The sequence below is a fragment of the Rhodamnia argentea genome, chromosome 7 (genome assembly GCF_020921035.1).
Source record: "Rhodamnia argentea isolate NSW1041297 chromosome 7, ASM2092103v1, whole genome shotgun sequence".
NCBI lineage: Eukaryota > Viridiplantae > Streptophyta > Magnoliopsida > Myrtales > Myrtaceae > Rhodamnia > Rhodamnia argentea.
This window is the reverse complement of record NC_063156.1, coordinates 21665538-21684939: the sequence shown is the minus strand read 5'-3', so window position 1 is coordinate 21684939 and position 19402 is coordinate 21665538. Positions and strand designations below refer to the sequence as shown.

The following is a 19402-nucleotide window of genomic DNA, read 5'->3' as shown; positions in this document are numbered from 1 at the left end:
CATGCTTTCCGCATCAGAAATTTCATTCTTTTCATGGAAAATCAAGCTCCATATCGAAAATGCACATCCGAGTTATGTCTTTGATATCCACGAGCCTAGTTTGAAAGGGGTCTCTGCGAAGTGCCTCTAGTATTCAAGTCTGCAGCTTCAGTTCCTGTACCCCAAAAATTCATCACAAGAAAATGGCTCACTAACATGAAGATTTTTTACATCAATAAGACAAACTGTGCGGTTTGGCAAAGGCTATCTTATTGTTTGGTATAGGTTTTCGACCATGATAATTGACGAGCCAAAGAGTACCTGCTACTGCGATCATGCACCTGTCTTAAGGCACAGTTATTACCAATTGAAACCATGATCACCATGAGATCGCTGGAAACACTCTGGCTTTGTATGTGGCCTTCGGAAGTTCAAACCAGGAATCTCGGATGGTAGATCTCTCGGCGTCCTACGCGAGTTCAACAGGAGCATTATGCTCTATTCGACCTTCCTCAATTAAACAGGCGCCTCTTTCCGGGGGAGCTATGGAGGTCCTACAAACGGGACAAACGGCCGTCTTCAACAACCACAAATCTATGCATAGAGCATGGAAGCAGTGCTTGCAGTTAGGCAATACCCTGCACTTCTCTCCCGCTTTGAAATTCTCCAAGCACACCGCACAGTCCACATTCCGGTTAGAAACCTTCTCCTCCGAACCATACTCGAAGCAAGGCAGCTTCTTCAAGTCTTCGGCTGACAATTTCGCGGCCGCGGAGTTGACATGTCTCCTCACCGGGCCTCCACTGAATCCTCCTTCCCGGAACGCTCTCCCTACCACGCACACATGTATCACCACCAAGACTGCGATACCCACGAACAGCAAGACCACGGAAATGACTATCTCCATTACCAGACTAAACTTCCATAGCCGAAGAGCCCGGAAACAGAGGAGTTCTCATCTCCTCCATGCTTCCTCTTCTTCTTCGGGAGGTTGGTTCTCTTGATGTTGACTGGATCGGGTTTGTGCTTATCAGAAACTGAACCAGAAGAAGAAGCTTCCTCTGGAGGGTCAAGTCTCATTCAAGAATCACGGCAAGAGGTCTTTGATCGTATCTGGACCCAGTCGTCTCAGGAACTCTGCAGTTTACTTGAAGAGGAGGCAGAAACTGAGCAGTCTTGAGAAAGCAAGTGAGCAACCCAAGTGTTGTGCGTGGGATCTGTGGAGTTAGGCGGGCGAAAGCAGAAACCTGAAGGGGGCTCTTGGTTACAAGTGTTGTTCCTGTCTTTCGTGACATTAAATAATGAAGAGAACCTGAAGCAAGACCACCTCCCACCCCCCCAAAAAAAAACAAATCATTCCGAGTTTCTCTTGAAAGGTCAAAGATTTATAGGGTGGGGGTGGTCAATCTTTTTCCAAACCAGGCTCCAGGGTGGACCCTGTTCTTCTCTCAGGAAAGACTCTTATTTGAGCTTTTAATGGAACATTTCTCTCCATAGATCATCTTACACGAGTTACTAATTACCATTAAAGCTACCTAAATAGATCACGGCACTCTCCTCCGTCCAATAGCCGGGGTGCTTTATATGATTTAGCGGGCATCGCCCCGAGATCGGGTATTATCGAAATGATAGCTCCGTCGTAGCCTCCAATTAGTCGGGCTCTCCAGACTCGAACCCCGGAGATGCGAAGACCCCGTAAAAAGATGAACTTTATCTGCTTCGCAACTCAATTTAGATGGGATAATGATAAAAATGATCCACGGAACACATTTTTCGGTTTCTTTCCCTAAACAAGCATGACAAACTTCCGCCTCCAGGATCAAGAAATCCTCGATTGAAGCAATTCTTGAAGATTGAAATGTTAGGATTGATAAATAATCCACCTAGGGTCTCTTATGGGGTTGAATTGATGAATTGCCTAGTGAATCTCGAATATAATATACGGGTGGTGCAGCGCATTCCACACTCAATTTGATGTTCAGCAATGCACTCAATTACGAAGATTTTACTTAGTGCGAGCGATAGCGACAGGATTGATAGTGCCAACACACCTATAGTTGGGCGATATACATTAATTATCGGTGACAATGACCGGTTCCTATCTTCCTTCAACCACAGAGAGTTTGCATTGCCCAAGTTGTCGATTTCTTACTAGTTGTCCCCCATCTACATTGAATTGTAGGAAAGATCGGGCCGAAGGCAATTCGGCCACAGAGAGGCCCCACATATCTGGCCGGCGCCCGACACGGGCCGAACATGCGCCTTGGACCACGCTGGGCTGATTGAGGAGTCCGACCGGCACGGCATGAACCATTGGCTGTGGCCGGCCCAGCCCGACCTAGTTCAACGAAGATTCTCCCTTGGTGCTCTTTTCGTAATCATATAAAAAGCATGCATTTGGAAGACACGTTCAATCAAAGAGCATCATTAGATTTCCAAAATTTGTGTAAAAAGCGGCGCAACGTGACGCAATGCAAGTAGGCACATGTTCAACGCTCATTAAGTCCAATCCAGTACATCACAGTGTTCGGTGACGGAGATGGAGCGTGAAGACTTTGCTGGTGGGGTCAATAGGCAAAGCAAAAGAATCTTGATTGCGCTTAGTTTTGAAGAATTTTAAGGACAATGGTCGGAAAAGCCTTAATATTTATTGCACTTACCAATTCAGTTAAAAAAATTTTAATATCTTTTTTTTACGATGCACAATGATAGCCAGAGGAGTGAAAAGAAAAAAGAAAAATAAAAAAGTGAAGAAGGAAACAAAAGAAAAGAAAACAAGGAAAATAAAAATTCAAAAAAAAATATTAAAATATTATCAAAACTGTCCACGTCAATGTCCACGAGAGGGCTGCCCTCACCGAATCAGGCTAGAGCGCTCTTCACCCTTGCCCGAGACCACTGGGGTCGACCATCGAGGTTTGACAATGGATGGTAGAGGGAAAAAATAAAAATAAAAAGAAACAAAAAGGAAACAGAAGAAAAGAAAAAAATGAAAAATAAAATAAATAAACATTAATTAAAAATTATTATAAATTGTCCATCTCAGCACTTGCTAAGCCAAGTAAGATGGTCGCCAACTTGACATCCGCTTCATCAATTCTCTGTGAAAATTGACTAAATGGGCTCAATCGGCAACACGTGAAAATGTTTAGGACTCAATTAAGAAATTTAAATTGTTTAGAATTGAGTTAGCAAAAAGTGCAATAGATTTTAGGACTTTTTGGACAATTTCCCATAGAATTCATCTAGCAAGATTTAATTAGAAACTTAAAAACACAAAAGGGACAATACAAAAAGTAGACAAAAAAGGATTTCCTTTTTTATTTACAATTATATAATAGGTGTATTTTGCAATGTTAAGGACATGATTTTCTATTTTAAAAGCACTTCATTATTGTCTTATGTAGTCGAAGGCATAATTCCTAAGTTATGCCATTTAACGGTTACATAAAAACTAATGGATGATATGAAATTTTCATACCAGTTAAGGTTTTTTCAGTTGGATCGAAATCGATTCTATGATTGAATAGCATAAGTGCTACTTAGTAGTAGAAACTCGAAGAGACAGACAGAGAGGGGACTATATCATATCTGCTAACTTTACAAGCAAATTAAGCAATAAATATTTTTTTTTGTCTAAATTAACTTTCATAAAACTCCATTTATCCTTTGACATTCGCCTTCCTATAAGAAATCGGTGTCTTTTTTTTTAGGTAACAATGGAATGTCTGAGACTTTTTGAGCACCCGACTCATCTCCATTTAGTTTAGCAATCTCTCGTCCAACATAACAACTAGTAACTAGTGGAGACGCGCCGGCTAGTGTTTGTGCTAATGGTAAAGAGCCTAATAGATCGAAGTTACGGCTGATTTCAAGGGGCATAAAATATCAAGTGGACTCTCTAGCATCTCCTCGTGGATGAGATTAAGCAACAAGCAACGGTCACATTCAAAAGTCAAGAGTAAGTTGTCAAATTGTGTCTCGAGTTTGAGTCGTTCATGAATCCAAATTCTTTTTGAAATTCAAATTTTCCCTTTAATCCTAATTAAATCTGAAATTTTTTGGGCAGTGGAACTTGCTTTTATTTTCTATGAAGAAGATCAGCCAAGCTTCGGCTAGTTTGACTTTTTGGACTCTTTTCTTTATAATGTGCACAGAGGAGGCACTTCTTTGCGCCGCAAAAAAAGTAGGGCTCACATGTTCTAAGTAGACTCGTTACCATTTAAGCCATATTTAAAGAGCTGAGTCATTATATGAATTAGTTATATTCAATAAATAAATTTAAAATTAATCGGGTAGGTATGGATTTTCACAAGCGGGATTAAAAATAAAATTACTATAATAAATGCGTCGAGTTGGATATGGGTCAAGTTGAGTATGAGACACTAAATTTATGTTATATATAAATTTACCAAAATGGGTTAATTAAATCAATTTGCGTCAGGTTGTTTTCGACTCAATTTAAATCCGATCCGACCAAACTATTAAACGACCCTAATTCTAAATGAGTATCTCTTAGTGGGCCAGGAGACTGTGAGAGGAAGAAAGAACAGCACGTGTTTTGCTGTCTGATTTTCCTCCTCCTGCACAAAAAGCGGTCGGGTACGGTAGCGGCCGCACTTTTTTTCAGTTGTGCGAAGGAATGCATTGAACTAAAGGAGCACCAAACACGCGGAGAATGTCGTGTTGTGAGCTCTACATTCAATGAAGGTATTTTATTTGTAAACATCGAGGATTTGGATGTAATTTAGTTGTGAAAAATACTTGAGGGCACGAAGAATTATTAACGCTACGATTATTCGATTATTAGTTGATTTTTTGCTGTAAATTCTCCCATGAAGTAGGTACCGATAATTGGAAAGAATCATGTAAATTCCCAGCGCTCTTCATTGTTCCTCGTTTGTTTCTCCGATAATTTCATGATGATTTAATTACAAGATCGGGGTAGCTTACACGTTATATCGCAATGTAAGTATGTATTCTTGTTATCTCAGACTTATCTTTTTAATATTTTTGTGGATAGTACAAAATTACATTGAACAGATAAAAGCGAAAGATCTCAAATTGTTTCTTGTCGATGACTTTTGTTACTGTTGTCAATGATGGAGATTGCCCCTCATGACAGTTTAATCGTCATCCTCATCTCTGGAGTTTTGCTCCTTCTCTTTCTCGGTTTGCCATTGATGGTGTCATGAATTCTCTTCGTGAACTATTGTGATGATCACTATTTAGTGGTTTAGTTTCTTGCAGTTCACCGTTTTTGTTTTCTCCCAAGAGATTGATGGAACAAAAATGACATGGTCCATTGAATTTGACACGCAACTTATCGGATTTAGCAATTCAAACGGAAATATTATCTATCGAGTTAACATATGTCTAGAGCTGTCTATTCATGTCGTTAGTCCATTAGCTCTGTTCAAAACCTTAAAACTCACATGTATGTAGCTCTACAATGGCACCATAACATCAACAAGAGCCATAACTCTCAAGGAAGAATGCCAAACTCTGAAAATCATCACACGAGGTGACCATAAAATTCATTTGGAAGCAAAGTTTTGGCCTCTTCTCTCCATCATCTGTACAAGCATACTCCTCGAAATTTTTATTCCGACAGCAACTCTAAGTTTTATTCCCACGAACACGACCTTGATACACAACCTTGATACACAACCTTAATTCTTGTGATTTCAATTAACTACCTTAGGGTTTTCCAACACAGTAAGATGCCTTGCCAATATTACATCTTATGCAAAAGATCAGTTTATTTTTGGAGGTGAATCGACATGATGTAGATCACAACTCCCCAACGAGCAGTACAAAAATGATATTTTATAGATCCAAAATTGCTTCAGAACTAGTATATGCTGGTATGAGTATACATGCCGCGCGCAATAGCCGAATGTAAGCCTTTTACACATATCACTCTATGTTGACCTTTTTTCCTACTAAGATTACTTCTTCAACATTTGCTACTAATGACTATATGGCTTGCTAGTCATGGGTAATTTAGTTCTGCAACAACATGGAACATAGGTCAACTCTACATTTCGTTCCGTCTCCAATCTGCATCGGCTGATTACCATTTTTCAAGCAAAAGTTTGTGTCTTTTGTCATACCATTTGTTGTTGCAACATTACAAGATCGATCTCTAGAGAGAATCACTGGATCAATTCTTTCAATCTCTCCCTCACCCTTGTGGTGTCTACTCCAACTCTACACAGTCTCACCTGCAATTCCATCACAAATTATGAAATGAAAGCTAGACATCTTATCATGGGTTGGCAGAAATGCTTACAATGAAGAACCGAAGAGAGGAGCAAAAGAAAATATAACTCAGTGTCGGAAATTGTCATCCTAAATTTCAACGCACCAAGAGCAAAGCATGATGAAGTTTGCACTAGTTATATAACCTATTAAATTTAACTCTCGAACCTAGCTACCCTTCAAATTATATGTAATTTGGCCTCTACCTTAAAGACAATATTACTACGTGGTGCTTATAAATTTTGAATTTCCAAAATCAGTTAATACTACAACATATCTCTAATTTTGCGCATACTTAAGAAACCCTAGTTTCCATGTTTCCATTCTTTAACTAAATGAGCATAACATCCAGACTATATTATCTTTATTTCTGCTAAACCAAAATTATAACATCCTAGATGAAATAAGTATAGATAATGAATTACCTTAGCATGGAGTGTGTGGAAGATCTTATCACCCATAACCGAAAAGCTGGCACTGACAACCTCAGCTCCTTCTTCCTCAAGAATGTTGATCACTTCATACAACGTGAAGTTCTTCCTCCTCCCACTGATCAAGATCACTTCCAGACCTAAATCATCGTCTCTCAGTTCAAACACCGGAAGCACTAACCCTAGTTGAGCGTTCTCACCATCCGGCAAAGTCAAAGAGCTGCTTGTGTCAATTCCTTTGGATAGCAGCACTGCTTGTTCCTTCCTCAGCTTCAACTCTTCAATCCTTTCTTTCAACTGCTTTATGTATGGTACTGCTTGATCCAGCAGATCTTGCTGCGACAGTGATTCCTGAAATTCAAAAAAAAAAAAAAAAAAAAGACAAAGGGAAATTATGGAAAATTTCACTTGTTCTTAATTGTTGAAGTTGATGCACATGACCCGGATCTAAGTAACGTGTTTCTCTATTATATGCAACAAAATTTTGATAGATATATTCCATCTATTTCCAAGAAAACTAAAGACTTCAAAAGACAGTTATTTTCAACTTGTTGTTAAGAAACCAACAAAAAAAGAAAGAAAAAGAAATTGCTGTGTAATCTAACGGTAAGGCTCGGAAAGAAGGTTTAGCACTTTACTTGATCACTTCTAGTATACCCTAAGGGAAAGAGAGAGAGAGAGACCTTAGAAGTGGAGATATGGTGTTGAGGGATGAGGGAAGCAAGCTTGGAGCATAGAGCTTTCATGCGGATTCTACGGTTTTTCTCCACGGTTTTGCGCTCGACTTTCGCCGACTGATCATTGCTTGTGCTTTTCTTCATCTTTGGGTTCCAGATTGGATCAGCTGTAGTATCGTTCACCCACAGAACCTAAGCTTATCGTGTCTGAGAAAAAGAGAGCAGGAGGCAACGATAGCTGAGAAGAGAGGGCATCTTGGGAGACTCCTGAGACGACTTTCGATAGAGAGTGCTTTGAAACGTGAAGTGAAGAGGTCCGACATTTGGGTGCATGTGTACTTATAAATGGAAAGATTATTGATGAAGCGCAAGAAAAACCGAAATTGAACAGAGAGATTATTGAACCCCACCACCGACCGTAGCTTTCAACAGCAACGCGAATGGGAAGTTGAGGACCTTCAAAGACAATGGATGGCAAAGGGAAAAAATAAAAATAAAAAGAAATAAAAAGGAAACACGAGAAAAGAAAAAAATAAAAATAAATAAAAATAAAAATAAATAAAAAGGTTAACGACTCAATTAATAAAATTAAATTGTTAAGTATTGAGTTAGTAAAAGTGCAATAGATTTGAGGACTTTTTGGACAATTTCCCACAGAATTCATCTATCATACTAAATATGAAAAATTTAAGTAGAAACTTAAAAAGACAAAAAGGACAATACAAAAAGTAGACAAAAAAGGATTTCCTTTTTCATTTAGAATTATATAGTAGGTGTATTTTGCAATGTTAAAGACATGATTTTCTATTTTAAAAGCTCTTCATTATTGTCTTATGGGTCGAAGGCATATTTCCTTAGTTATGCCATTTGACGGTTCTATATAAACTAATGGATGATATGAAATTTCCATACCGGACAATGGATAGTATCTGCTAACTTTACAAGCAAATTAAGCAATAAATATTTTTTTTTGTCTAAATTAACTTTCATAAAACTCCATTTACCCTTCGGCATTTGCCTTCCTATAAGAAATCAGTGTCTTTTTTTTAAGGTAGCAATGGAATGTTCGAGACTTTTTTAGCACCCGACTGATCTCCATTTAGTTTAGCAATCTCTCGTCCAACATAACAACTAGTAACTAGTGGAGACGCGCCAGCCGGTGTTTGCGCTAATGGGAAAAAGTCTAACGGATCGAAGTTACGGCTGATTTCAAGAGGCATAAAATATCAAGTAGACTCTTTATCGTCTCCTCACGGATGAGATTAAAAAATAAACAACGGTCACATTCAAAAGTCAAGAGTAAGTTGTCAAACTATGTCTCGAGTTTGAGTCGTCCACGAAACTAGACTCGTTTAAAATTCAAATGTATCCTTTAATCTGAATTAGATCTGGAATTTTTGGGGGCGGTGGAACTTGACTTTATTTTCTATTGAAGAAGATCATCCAAGCTTTGACTGATTTGACGTTTTGCCTCTTTTCTTTATAATGTGCACAGCGGAGGGACTTCTTTGCACTGCAAAAAAAAGTAGTGCTCACATATTCTACATAGACCCGTTACCATTTAAGCCATATTTAAAGGGTTAAGTCATTATATGAGTCAGTTATATTTAATAAATAAGTTTGAAATTAATCAAGTTGGTATGGATTTTCATAAGCGGGATTAAATATGAAATTACAATAGTAAATGCGTTGAGTTGGGCACGGGTCGGGTCGAGTACGGGCTACTAAATTTATATTGCATATAAATATATGAAAACCAGTTAAATAAATCAATTTGCACCGGGTCGTTTTCGATCCAATCTAAATCCGGTCCCGCGTAACTTTTAAACGGCCCTAATACTAAATAAGTATCTCTTAGTGGGCCAGGCGATTGTGAGAGGAAGAAAGAAAAGCCCCGTGTTTTGCTTTGTGATTTCCTTCCTCCTGTACAAAAAACGGTCGGGTACGGTAGCGGCCGCCCGCATTTTCAGTCGTGCAAGGGAATGCATTGAACTCAAGGAGCACCAAACACGCGGAGGATGTCGTGTTGTGAGCTCTACATTCAAAGAATTGGATGTAATTTAGGTATGGAAAATATTTGAGCATGCGAAGAATTGTTAACGCTACGATTATTGGTTTTTTGCTGTTGACTCTCCCCATTCATAGATACCGATAATTGGAAAGAACCATGTAAATCTCCAGTATTCTTTATTGTTCCTCATTTCTTTCTCCGATAATTTTGTGATGATTTTAATTACAAGACCAGGTTAGCTTTCGCGTTATATCACAATGTAAGTATGGGATCTCGTTATCTCGGGCTTATCTTTTTAATATTTTCGTGGATAGTACAAAATTACATTGAACATATAAAAGCAAAGGATCTCAAATTGGTTCTTGTCAATGACTTTTGTTAATGTTGTTAATGATGGAGATTGCCCCTCACGGCAGTTTAATCGTCATCTTCATCTATGAAGTTCTGCTCCTTCTCTTCCTCGGTTTGCCATTGATGATGACATGAATTTTCTTCATGAACTGCTGTGATTATCGCTATGTAGTGGTTCAATTCCGTGCAATTCACCGTTTTTGTTTTCTCCCAAGAGATTGATGGACCGAAAATGACACGGTCCATTGAATTTGATGCGAAACTTATCAGATTTAGCTATTCGAGTAGAGTTAATATCTGTCGAGTTAATGTCGATTCATGTCGCGAGTTATGGTACCAGACCGGTCCATTAGCTTGATCCGAAACCCTAAAGCTCACATGTATGTAGCTCTACAATGGCACCACAACATCAACAAGAGCCACAACTCTTTAGGAAGAAACCCAAAAGTAGTTCTAATCAAGATAATTTCTCTGGAAATCATCGCACGAGGTGACCTCAAAATTCACTTTGAAAACAAAATTCTGGCCTCTTCTCTCCATCATCTGAACAGGTGTACTCCTCGAAGTTTTATTCCGACAGCAACTCTAAGTTTCATTACCATGAACACGACCTTGATAAAGAACCTTAATTCTTGTGATTTCGGTTAACTACTTTAGGGTTTTCCAACAGAGCAAAATGCCTTGCCCATGCTTTATCTTATGCAAAAGATCAATTTATTTCTCAAGGTGAATCGACAAGATATAGATCGTAACTCCCCGACGAGCAATACAAAAATGATATTTTACAGATCCAAAATTCCTTTAGGACTTGCATATGCCTGTATAGGTATACAAACCACGTGAAACAAGTGTATGTAAGCCGTTTACACATATCACTCTTGGTTGGCTTTTTTATTATTAAGATTATAGCTTCAACATTTGCTACTAATGACTATGTAGCTTGCTAGTCGTGGCTACTTCAGTTTTGCGACAACATGAAACATACGCCGACTCTGCATTTCGTTCTGTCTCCAATCTGCATCAGTTGATTACCATTTTTCAGGCCAAAGTTTGTGTCATTTCTCGTATTGTTTGTTGTTGCAACATTAGAAGATCGATCTCTAGAGAGAATCAGCGGATCAATTCTTTTAATCTTTCCCTCACCCTAGTGGTCTCTACTCCAACTCTACATAGTCCCACCTGCAATTCCATCACAAACTATAATATGAGAGCTAGACATCTAATGATGGGTCGGCCGAAGTGCTTACAATAAAGAACTTAAGAGAGGAACAAAAGAATATAGAACTTAATGACGAAACTTGTCATCCTAAATTTTATCACCCATAGCCGAAAAGCTGGCACTGACAACCTTAGCTCCTTCTACCTCAGGAATGCTGATCACTTCATACAACATGAAGTTCTTCCTCCTCCCACTGATCAAGATCACTTCCAGACCTAAACCGTGGTCTCTCAGTTTGAACACCGGAAGCGCAAACCCTAGTTGAGCCTCTTGATCATCCGGCAAAGTTAAAGAGCTGCTTGTGTCAATCCTTTGACCGCAGCACTGCTTGTTCCTTCCTCAGCTTCAACCCTTTAATCCTTTCTTTTAACTGCTTTATGTATGTTGTTGCTTGATCCAGCAGATCTTGCTACAATAGTGATTCCCGAAATTAAAAAAAAAAGATGAGGGGAAATTATGGAAATTTTCACTTGTCCTTGATTGTTGAAGTTGATGCACATGACCCGGATTTAAGTAACGTATTTCTCTATTATATACAACAAAATTTTGATAGATCGATTCCATCTATTCCCAAGAAAACTAAAGACTTCAAAAGACAGTTATTTGCAACAACTTGTTCTTAAGAAGCCAATGAAAAAAAAAAAATAGAAATTGCTGTGTCATCTAACGGTTAGGCTCGGAAAGAAGGTTTAGCACTCTACTTGATCACTTCTAGGAAACCCTAAGAGAGAGAGAGAGAGGCACAAAGGAGCATGTATTTTACTCAAGAAATATTATAAAAATATTTGATTTAGACCATGGTATAAAAAAAGGAAGTGAAATTTTCGGCCAACTAGGGGATTGCCGAAATTTTAAAGGGTATAAGATCCTGTCCACAAAGGATCATATCTTTTTAATTCAAGAAAGTTATCTCTTGAGATTTGGAAGAATTTTTTAGATAATCCCCTGAATTTTAAAGATATGTTTAGATTTCCCAACTAAGATAAAGATTTTATCCGATATGCTCTCAGATGCATTCACATTGTGTTCCCCCTTGTGTGGACCTTCAGAACCTACACAAAGAACCCCCTAAATTCTCTCTTTTCCTTTTGGCATGGACCACCGAAGACAAAAATCACCGGTCCCCAATGCCTCCTCCTTTCTCTGTCGTATCTCCAATGTGGCCGCTACAAATTGCTTTTGTGGTTAGTGAATAATCCAAATAAAACAATGAAAAACTCAAATTGGAAGTACGAATCTAAAGCGTTTCGTGCAATCATGATGATGAACGTGTAAAGGCGTGAACTTCATGAGAAGGAAGTCCCTGCCCATGGACTCCTTCAATTATTCTTCACTCCCCAGCCGCTCTCCCTCTTCACGTGTTTCACCAAGATCTTTTCCAGGAAGAGATCGTCTGTTCTCTCTTTTCGTACATCAGCAAGCCTCCCTTCAAACCTGCAGGAAGAACGAATACTTTTTTTCTTCTCACACTTATTGCCGTGTATTGCAATTGGCAAGGGATTTAGCAATTTTCGAAGAAAATTGACTGAAGGTACTCAATTAGCAACACATGAAATGATTTAGAACTCAATTAATGAAATTAAAATATTTATTACTGAGTTGGCAAAAGTACAATAGATTTTAAGACTTTTTGGACAATTTCCCCAGAATTCATCTATCATAATATGGAAAATGAATTAAATAGAAACTTAAAACACACAATGACAATATAAATATTAGACAAAAAAAGGATTCCCTTTTTTATTTAGGATTATTTAATATGTGTATTTTGCAATGTTAAAGACGTGATTTTCTATTTTGAAAGCACTTCATTATTGTCTTATGCGGTCGAAGGCATACTTCCTAATGGATGCATACCGGACAATAGATAGTATCTACTAACTTTACAAGCAAATTTAGCGATAAATATTTTTTTTGTCTATATTAAATTTCATAAAACTCCATTTACCATTCGGCATTTACCTTCTTATAAGAAATCAGTGTCTTTTTTCGGTAACAATGGAATCTTTGAGACTTTTTGAGCACCCAACTTATCTCCATTTAGTTTAGTAATCTCTCATCCAACATAACAACTGGTAACTAACGGAGACACGCCGGCTGGTGTTCGCACTAATGGGGAAGAGCCTAATGGATAGAAGTTACGGCTGATTTCGGGGGGCATAAAATATCAAGTTGCCTCTCTATGTCTCCTCGCGGATGAGATTAAGCAACAAGCAACAGTCACATTCAAAAGTCAAGAGTAAGTTGTCAAATTGTGTCTCAAGTTTGAGTCGTCCTTGAATCCAGACTCGTTTGAAATTTAAATATGCCCTTTAATCCGAATTACATCTGGAATTTTTTGGGCGGTGGAACCTTTTTTATTTATTTATTGAAGAAGATCATCCAAACATTGTCTGGTTTGACTTTTTGGAATCTTTTCTTTCTAATGTGCACAGAGGTGGGACTTCTATGCGCCGCAGAAAAAGTAGGGCTCACATGATCTAAGTAGATCCGTTACCATTTAAGCCATATTTAAAGGGCTGAGTCATTATATGAATCAGTTATATTCAATAAATAAGTTTAAAATTAACCAGATGAGTACGGATTTTCATAAGCGGGATTAAATATGAAATTACTATAGTAAATGCGTCAAGTTGGGTATGGGTTGGATTGAGTATGAGATACTAAATTTAATTATGTATAAATATGTCAAATCAGTCTAAATAAACAATTTGCATCAGGTCGACCTGACTATTAAACGACCCTAATTCTAAATAAGTGTCTCTGAGTGGGGCCGGGAAAATTGTGAGAGGAAGAAAGAAAAGCGCTGTTTTGCTTTCTGATTTCCTTCCTCCTGCAAGCCGCATAAAAAACCGTCGGGTGCGCTAGCGGCCGCACTCATTTTCACACGTGGAGGATCTCATGTTGTGAGTTCTACATTCAATGAAGGTATTTTATTTGTAAACATCCGAGGATTTAGATGTAGAATGAGGGTGCGAAGAACCATTAACGCTACGATTATTCGGTTATTAATTGATTTTTTGCTGTTGATTCTCTCCATGAAGTAGGTACCGATATTTGGATTGAAACATGTAAATCTCCAGCGTTCTTCATGATGATTTAATTGCAAGATCCGATTAGATTCCATTCCCAGTTATATCACAATATAAGTATGGGTTCATATTATCTCAGACTTATCTTTTTAATATTTTCGTGAATAGTATAAAATTACATTGAATAGATGAAAGTGAAGAATCTCAAATTTTTTCTTGTCAATGACTTTTATTACTATTGTTAATGACGGAGATTGCCCCTTACGGCAATTTAATCATTGCCCTCATATATGGAATCCTGTTCCTTCTCTTCCTCGGTTTGCCATTGATGCTGTCATGAATTATTTTCGTTAAGTGCTGTGATGATCACTATTTAGTGGTTCTGTGTCATGTAGCTCACCGTTTTCGTTTTCTCCCAAGAGGTTGATGGAGTGAAAATGACACGGTCCATCAAATTTGATGGAAAACTCATAGGATTTAGCAATTCGAACGAAGTTAATATCTATCTAGAGCTATTGGTTCAAGTCGCGAATACAAGAATATGACCAAGCCACCCGTTAATGTTCTCTAAGTTATGGTGCCAGACCGGTCCATTAGCTATCCAAAACCCTAAAACTCACATGTATGTAACTCTATCATCACATGAGGTGACTGTAAAATTCACTTGGAAACAAAAGTTTTGGCCTCTTCTCTTCATCATCTGTACAGGTATACTCCTCGAAGTTTTATTCCGACAGCAACTCTAAGTTTTATTGCCACGAACATGACCTTGATACAGAACCTTAATTATTGTGATTTCGGTTAACTAGCTTAGGGTTTTCCAACAGAGCAAGATGCCTTGCCAATGCTACATCTTGTGCAAAAGATCAGTTTCTTTCTCCAGGTGAATCGACGGGATGTAGACTGTAACTCCCCGACGAGCAGTACAAAAATGATATTTTATAGATCCAAAATTGCTTCAGAAGTAGTATATGCCGGTCTGTGTATACATGAAGCGCGTAATAACCGCATGTAAGCATTTTACACATATCACTCTATGTTGGCCTTTTTTACTACTAAGATTACGTCTTCAACATTTGCTACAAATGACTATACAGCTTGCTAGATGTGGCCACTTCAGTTCTCCAACGATATGTAACACTTCAGTTCTCCAACGATATGTAACATCGTTGACTCTGCATTTCGTCCCGTCTCCAATCTGCATAGGTCGATTGCCATCTTTCAAGCAAAAGTTCATGTCTTTTCTCGTACCATTTGTTGTTGCAACATTACAAGATGGATCTCTGGAGAGAATCACCGGATCAATTCTTTCAATCTCTCCCTCACCCTTGTGGTCTCGACTCCAACTCTACACAATCTTACCTGCAATTCCATCACAAATTATAATATGAGAGCTAGACATCTTATCATGGGTCGGCCGAAATGCTTACAACAAAGAACTGAAGAGAGGAGCAAAAAAAAAAAAAAGAACTAAGTGAGGGAAATTATCATCCTAAACTTCAACACACCAAGAACGAAGTGTAGTGAAGTTTATACTAGTTATATAACCTCATTAAATTTAACTCTCGAACCTAGATAGGCTTCAAATTATATATAATTTAACCTCTACTTAAAGACTATATTACCACGCGGTATTTACAACTTTTGAATTGCCAAAATCAGTTAATACCGCACCATATCTCTACTTTCACGTGTACTTAAGAAGCCCTAGTTTCCATTCTTTAATTAATTGAGGATAACATCCAGACTACATGATCTTTATTTCTGCTAAACCAAAGTTGTAACATCCTAGATGAAATAAGTCTAGATAATGAATTACCTGAGCATGGAGTGTGTGGAAGATCTTATCACCAATAACCGAAGAGCTGGCACTGAGAACCTCAGCTCCTTCTTCCTCAAGAATGTTGATCACTTCATACAACATGAAGTTCTTCCTCCTCCCACTGATCAAGATCACTTCTAGACCTAAACCGTGGTTTCTCAGTTCGAACACCGGAAGCACGAACCCTAGTTGAGCCCCCTGATCATCCGGTGAAGTCAAATAGCTGCTTGTGCCAATCCCTTTGGACTGCAATAGCGCTTGTTCCTTCCTCAGTTTCAACCCTTCAATCTTTTCTTTCAACTGCTTTATGTGTGTCGCTGCTTGATCCAGCAGATCTTGCTGCGACAGCAATTCCTGAAATCCAAAAAAAAGAAAGAAAGGCAAATTAAGGAAATTTTCACTTGTTCTTGATTGTTGAAGTTGAGGCACGTAACCCGGATTTATGTACATATTTATCTAATTATACACAACAATACTTTGATAGAACAATTCCATCCATTTCCAAGAAAACTAAAGATTGCAAAAGACAGTTTATTTTCAACAACTTGCTGTTAAAAAGCCAATACAAAAAAAAAAAATAAAAAAAGAAATTGATGTGTTATCAAACGGTTAAGCTGGGAAAGAAGGTTAAGCACTTTACTTGATCACTTCTAGTAAACCCTCAGAGAGAGAGAGAGAGACCTTAGAAGTGGTGATAGGGTGTTGAGGAACGAGGGAAGCAAGCTTGGAGCAGAGAACTTTCATGCGGATTCTTCGGTTTTTCTCCACGGTCTTGCGCTCGACTTTTGCTGACGACTGACTGTTGCTCGCACTTTTCTTCATCTTTTTGTTCCGGATTTGATCAGCCCTAGTATCATTCACCCGCAGAACATATAGCTTATCGAGTCTGAAAAGGAGCAGAAGGCAATTACAGCTGCAAAGAGAGCGCGTCTTGAGAGACTCCTGAGACTTTCGACAGGAAGTATTTTCTGTGTGAAGAGGTCTGATATTTGCGGGCATGCGTGCTTATAAATGGAAAGATTGTTGATGAGGAGCAAGAAAAACCGAAATTGAACAGAGAGATTATTGAACCCCACCTCCGACCGTAGCTTTCAACAGCAACGCGAATGGGAAGTTGAGGACCTTCAAAGACAACTTGTTAAGTAAAAAAAATTTGCTGCTTGACTTGTATTCCAATAGTCCAATATTGTGCTCAAGGCAATACAATGGGGCCAAAGTCTCGCTTTGGAATTTCAACTGTGACCCGATTTTGCTATGTACGTACGTGTTTTAATGCAACGCATTTATACTTCTGTATAAACTCCCATAGACAAGCCGCACGACTGACTTTAACTTTCCCTTTGTCTTGCAAGGGGATTAGGAAAGTCACATGGAATCTTGACGATCATGGGCCGCACACACGAAATAAACGGAGGCAAAATCAGGCTCTCTGATATCATATCAGAAAGTCCCGACCCATAACGTTTAAGCTTACGGGTAATTGAAGATCGCAAAGAGCACGTGACCCTTGACTATTTCCCCTTTTTCTTCGTAATTGAAGACCACGTAAATTAATTAATTTACAAGTGTTGGGCGATTAATTACGTATTTTGTTAAATGTTGTCCTAAGAGGCGGGTCATCTGGCTTCGTTGACTCTTGACCCTTGACTCTCTCCCCCGCGCTTTCACCGGCCACACCATCGTACCCCCCCTGTCCCTTTCTTCCAGTTGGCTTCGAAAGTTTGGCCGTCTGGCCTCTCCTAACTAAATTTTTAACCAAGTGACAATTTTTTTTTAATAAGGTCGTCCTTAGGTGTAATTTCTTCTTTATCACGGTGAGAGAATTTGGTCTTTTGACCATATCTAGATGATGCTCACTTGGAGATTTTTGACAATCAAAGGAATGACAAAAACGATTTGTTTTTTGGGGAAGGGGGTTGACATTCTAATCGAAGACCACAACAATCGTTTTGACCCATCTCGACCAAGCCAACCACCGTGTTCGTGACATTATCGTGAAAGACCAGACCAATTTCTTGGCTCCCTAATGTACATGGCCACCGAACCATATGTTGCTAGTCTAGGGTTTCTCGTGTTATGTTTCACGGACTGTTTTGCCAAACATGATGCGAGTCGTAGATTTTCTGGCCGCCGTCAAGCAAAGTCGTAGATCAATGTTTATCCTTTACTCAATCGGCTCGGCGATACGTGTTATGGTGAAATCTTTACGTGGATCTCTATATGTCCATGGCGTAGCTAAAAGTGGGCATCTCTCGCATGTAAATGCATCGAGATTGAATGAAAAATGTCATATGCGTGCTCAAAGTAGCAATTTTCTTTTCTAATTTTCTACTGTACGTCTATTATATGGTCCGCGTAATTGTCTTTAATTGATTATGTGGTCGGTCTTTTGAAAAAATTCACCCTTGATACTTTTTTCGTAGTTATATAAAAGGACGAATTTGGAAGACACGCTCAATCAAAGAGCACCATTATATTTCCAAAATTTGTATACTAAGCGACGCAGCGCGATAGATTGCAAGTAGTGTTGCGACCTAAAATTCGGTTGAATTTCGGGTTAATGGATTACCAGATTAATTAAATGAATTAACTAATCTAGTCCGAGCTCTATCAAGCTCTACCAATTCACAACTTAGGTTCACTTGATTTTAATCAAAAGATTTTTAATTTTCGAGCCGCCACTAATATTTTTTTATAGGTATATTAGATACCTAAATAAAGTATGGGAGAATACTTTATTTTCTGCAAACTAGAGATTTAGGTTAGGGAACTTGATTATGTTAATTTTGCAATCAACACCCTTTCGGTACCATTCTTGTGACTATTTTCTTGATTGATATATTCAATTGATTTCAATGAATGAATTAATGTGCAATTATTTTTTGGGTTTTCTTGATTGAATGAATGCAAATGCAACTATATGACATGAATAATGATTACATGAAATGCAACTATATGATGACATGATGGAAAATATATGATATGAGCAATGACCATGCATGATGACTTTTTAAAAAAATGAATTTTAATGCGAGTAAATATATATTCTAATCTAGATGACATGAAAAGGAATTTATGACATGGTAAAACAATGCATGATGAATTTCAAAAATTGGATTTTGATGCATAGCAAATATGAATCCAAATCAATGTCCAGCAAAAATACATAAAAATGCATGAATGACATATAAGAATGCATGATGAATTAGACTATATGGAATGTAAATGAAATGTCGTCATCTTTTAATGAATTTTCGATTTTTATATATATTAGCCTGATAATTAATACAAATTGATCGGTTAAAATATAATTTATATTAAGTCATCTTTGAATGTAATATATGAAAAAATTCATTTACAGTCAAGACATGATTTTTTAATGATTTTTTTTATGAAAAATGAATCAAATAAATGTATAATAAACCTTGAGCACCATACACATTTATATCCGAAATTTTCGATAAATTCGCTTCGTACCCAGAAGATAATTTATTCACGTCGTACCTTGGGATTGGGGTCAGATAGTGAATTTATGTATTATGAAATTTATCAGTCCGATCCCAAAGTGATGAAATAAGATAGACAATTCCATTGTGCGGATGACGTCGTATTTGTG

At 38.0% G+C, this 19402-nt stretch overlaps 3 protein-coding genes across 5 annotated transcripts; all 3 read right to left on the bottom strand.

Annotated features, from left to right (window-relative positions):
- Positions 1-636: 636 nt before the first annotated feature.
- On the bottom strand, positions 637-1297 carry LOC125316048. The gene is made up of 2 exons (XM_048282953.1): positions 890-1297; positions 637-810 (listed from the first exon to the last, which is right to left on the bottom strand). The coding sequence occupies exons 1-2, from the start codon at positions 1057-1059 to the stop codon at positions 675-677; spliced, it is 306 nt and encodes a 101-aa protein (XP_048138910.1). The 5' UTR covers positions 1060-1297; the 3' UTR covers positions 637-674.
- A 4496-nt stretch (positions 1298-5793) lies between these two features.
- On the bottom strand, positions 5794-7767 carry LOC115734816 (transcription factor bHLH162-like). 2 transcript variants are annotated; one of them, XM_030665764.2, is made up of 3 exons: positions 7358-7763; positions 6669-7025; positions 5794-6206 (listed from the first exon to the last, which is right to left on the bottom strand). In XM_030665764.2, the coding sequence occupies exons 1-3, from the start codon at positions 7493-7495 to the stop codon at positions 6138-6140; spliced, it is 564 nt and encodes a 187-aa protein (XP_030521624.1). In that variant the 5' UTR covers positions 7496-7763; the 3' UTR covers positions 5794-6137. The 2 variants fall into 2 exon arrangements, with proteins under 2 accessions (XP_030521624.1, XP_048138909.1); XM_048282952.1 differs by lacking the exon at positions 5794-6206 and having other exon boundaries at positions 6591-7025; positions 7358-7767.
- Positions 7768-10571: 2804 nt separating this feature from the next.
- On the bottom strand, positions 10572-16857 carry LOC125312477 (transcription factor bHLH162-like). Of its 2 annotated transcripts, none has more exons than XM_030665759.2 (3): positions 16468-16857; positions 15784-16140; positions 10572-10892 (listed from the first exon to the last, which is right to left on the bottom strand). In XM_030665759.2, exons 1-3 carry the CDS (start codon positions 16783-16785, stop codon positions 10824-10826), a joined length of 744 nt encoding a protein of 247 aa, XP_030521619.2. In that variant the 5' UTR covers positions 16786-16857; the 3' UTR covers positions 10572-10823. The 2 variants fall into 2 exon arrangements, with proteins under 2 accessions (XP_030521619.2, XP_048138366.1); XM_048282409.1 differs by lacking the exon at positions 10572-10892 and adding an exon at positions 15159-15326.
- Positions 16858-19402: the final 2545 nt, after the last annotated feature.